Genomic DNA, 3,557 nt, shown 5'->3' on the forward strand with positions numbered 1-3,557 from the left:
GCAGGGACACAGGGATGGCGGGGGAGATGTGAGAATGGAGGAGGGGAAGGGAAAGAGGGCCTGGAAAGACGCGCACAAACGAGTGCAAGGAAGACGGCAAATGAAAAAGACGACGACATTGTTGCTGGACTGCTCTACGCCCCTTCGCATGGCGTGGTGATGCACACACACGTGCGCACAGGCGGAGGCGGCGGCGGCGGCGGCGGCGACGGCGGCCCACTCTCGATCGGCTTCCTTCTCTTCTCCACACCGCTTACCTGCTTGTGAGACTCTTCGTTGGGTGGGGCGTGTCCATGTTTTCACACCATCACCGCACCTGCGCGGCGTATTTGCGCACCAGTCGTTCGGGCTGCTCCCGCATCCCCACTATTGCCTCCGTGACGACGGCCTCTGGAATCGGGTCCTTCTCGAGCAGCGCAATGACATGCTCCAGACCGCCAAACAGCTTCAGCCCACGTAAGTGCTCTGCTTGTATGTTCTCTGGCTTCAGCTTCTCCGGCAAGCTGTCGACATCATTGAAGGACCTACTTGCGTATGAGGTGGAGTCGAACTCCATCACCCCGGAGAAATGGAACGTGTTATTGTGGGTAAGCGCCAGCGAGAAGTACTTGCCGAGGCACGCTTCCCGCACATTCTCCAGCACCGGCGTCGGCGTCACCACCTTGCTACCCAACGTGTCAAGCTGGTTCTTATCGTTGACGCCCCACACATACAGCCTCGCGTTGTCGTCGATGCCGTAACTTGTGTAGCAGCCGCAGCCGATGCGGGTGAAGAAGGCGCCGTGTGTGATGCGGATCGGGGTGTAGTAGTGCTCGCAGTCACCCGTGCCCAGGCGCCCACCTGTCCCGATGCCCCAGGCGTAGATCTCGCCAATGGCGTTGAGCGCCATCCCGTGCCAGCCGCCGGCGGCGACTTGAATGATACCCTTGAGACTGTCGATGAGCAGCGGCGACAGCACGACACCACGGGTTTCGCCAGAGATGTTGCGCATTATCATGTGGGCCGGAACGACCTTCGGATCCGGCTCCAGTCCTACGCCACAGCATTCGATCGTGCCCCAGCTGTACACCTGGCCGGACGCGCTGAGAGCTAGTGCGAAGTAGCTGCCACATGACACCTGGATGATCTCCTTGTCGGCAAGCCAAGTAATCTCGCGAGGTTGCGAGATGCGCTGGTACTTCTTCGGGTCAACGCCGAGGCCGCACTGGGCAAAGCTGTTGTTGCCCCAAGCGAAGACCCGCTCCCCCTCAGTGATGGCCATTGAAAAAGAGAAGCCGGCCGCGACGGACGTGATGATGGTGCGGGAAAAGAAGCCGATGCGCGTCGCCTGCGGGTACACGGGAACACGGTCCTGCGTAAAGTGCTTCGCCTGCGCCGTGTCAAAGCCGAGCTGCCCCCACCCGCCTACGCCGAAGGAGTAGCAGCTGCCGCGCCGACTAATCATCAGAGTAAAGCCCGCGCCAACGCCGCAGGACAAGATGCCCTCCTTGAGCCCAACGGAGGTGACCGAGACGGGTACGCCGCGGTGGGGAACACCGAGGACAAGCATCGTTGTGTTCTTCGGGATCGTCAGAGATAGCCCGTGCGTTGGCCCGCTCTTCGTCCACAGGGTGGTGTAGTTCTCCAAGATCGCCTGGCAGCGCACCATGCGCATGCCGTAGCCAATACCGACACCCAGGCCCAACCCTGTTCCGTAGACGACGACGTCGCCGTTGTTCAGCAGGAGCGTCGTGTGCATGCGGCCGCAGCTCGCGTGAATCACCTTGCGCCCACCCGTGATGTTCATCTTTGTCGGCACCGGCACCGAGTACTCGCCCACTACGCCGCACTGGCCGCCCTGGTTATCGCCGCAGGCGTAGGCGTTGCCGTCGTCAGCAATGAAGACGGTGTGGAAGGAGCCGCAGGCGACGTCGACAACACACTTACCCTTCATGGCCGTCACCACCTCCGGCGACAGGTGGTCATCCTGGTCACCGTGGCCAAGACGGCCGCTGTTGCCTATGCCCCACGTGTAGACAGAGCCGTCCGCCGACACTGCCGCGTAGTGCCAGGGGCCGCTAGAGAGGAGCTTGATGTTCTTGTCATCGAGGCTGTCGATGCGCACCGGCACGCGCGCCACTACTCGGGACTCTGACTGCGGAGATTGCACCAACTCTAAACCCGCGGCAGCCAACTTCTCCGCAACGGTGTCGCGGTCGCCGAGCAGCGTCACCTCACCCCAACCGTAGACCGCGCCCGATATGGTCCGCGCCAGCACACTGTAGTTGGAGCACGCCACTTCCACTACGCTCTCGCCTGGCACAACGCGCAGCTGCCCATAGCCGCAGCACGTGTTGTTGAGATCCTGGTGGCACTGCCCGCAGTTGTTTGCGCCCCATGTGAAGACGTTACCCTTCAGGGACACGCACGCATAGAAGGCAGATCCAGCCGCGACATCCACGACTACGTCGTCCTGCGTGAAGGGAATGACGTCTACCTGTCCAGGGCAGATGGGCATGTTCGCCTCGTTCGCGATCACACGCGGGCAGAAGCGCGGGTTTCCAACGCCGAGCTCACCCCACATGCCGCCGCCCATGGCCATCAAGATGTTGCGCACGCCGAGCCAAACAGACGAGAGACCGCCGCAGGCCATGCGGATCGGCTTGTCATGGCCGCCAATCATCATCGGCGTCACCAGGTTGTAGCGGAAGTTTGTGCCGAGCTCGCCATTGCGGCAGAAGCCCCAGCCAACGATAACGCCATCGCCGCTGATGTAGCGCTCCACGAGCTTGCGCGTGGCTGGGGACACGTTCTCCATGTTGGCGTACAGGGCGCCAAGCGTCTCCATGACAGGTTGCATGGTTGCGACTTGCATATTCGTGTTGTGCTAGGTAAAGCTACCCCAATGAACGACCCCAGTGACAGGCGGGGCCTGCCGAAGGAAGAAAAGAGCGGATGGGGGATACAGGGGGGGGGGCGTCGTATGTTCCGGCGTACGTATGTGGATGTGCGGCTGCTTGTGTTGATGTGAAAGCAGTGAAGGTGGAGAGAGAGACGTTTGGGGGACGCCGTAGAGGCAAGGTGAGCACCTCAGAGTAGGGGGAGGGGGGGGGGGGTAAGACTGTGGTAGTCGGGGTGGGGTGGGGTGGGGCGGGCAAATGCGGAGGAGGGGGGGATGAGGGGACCAATGTGCGCATACGAGGATCCACCAAAGGAGGGAAAGCAATGATGCCGTGGACGAACAAGAAGGCACACATCCGTGGCAGACAGTCCATAGAAGGAGAGGAGGCTGAGAAAGAGGCGCAAAGATGAGCCGGCCACTTTTTAGTGTTTATGAGCTCACGGCGTATTCTGTGTGCCTGTGTAAAGGAATGGTGAGGCTTGCGGCGCATCGACCATGACATACACGCACACACACACACTGATGCGCACATAAGCGATTGGTTTCGAACGAATTGGAGGAAAGGAGGTGGAAGCGACGCGCTCTGATCAGCGAGGGGGAAAGGCACGCTGCGTCTGCGATGGCAACGCAGTCCCACACGCGAATGTCAAGCCTACTCGTGGTGGCGTACGCTTCG

At 61.1% G+C, this 3,557-nt stretch overlaps 1 protein-coding gene across 1 annotated transcript; it reads right to left on the reverse strand.

The window, feature by feature from the left end:
* Positions 1 to 307: 307 nt before the first annotated feature.
* On the reverse strand, positions 308 to 2,839 carry LDBPK_260710 (hypothetical protein, conserved; the record flags this gene model as incomplete). The annotated part of the gene is made up of 1 exon (XM_003861611.1): positions 308 to 2,839. One exon carries the CDS (start codon positions 2,837 to 2,839, stop codon positions 308 to 310), a length of 2,532 nt encoding a protein of 843 aa, XP_003861659.1.
* Positions 2,840 to 3,557: the final 718 nt, after the last annotated feature.

This window comes from Leishmania donovani, chromosome 26, assembly GCF_000227135.1.
Source record: "Leishmania donovani BPK282A1 complete genome, chromosome 26".
NCBI lineage: Eukaryota > Euglenozoa > Kinetoplastea > Trypanosomatida > Trypanosomatidae > Leishmania > Leishmania donovani.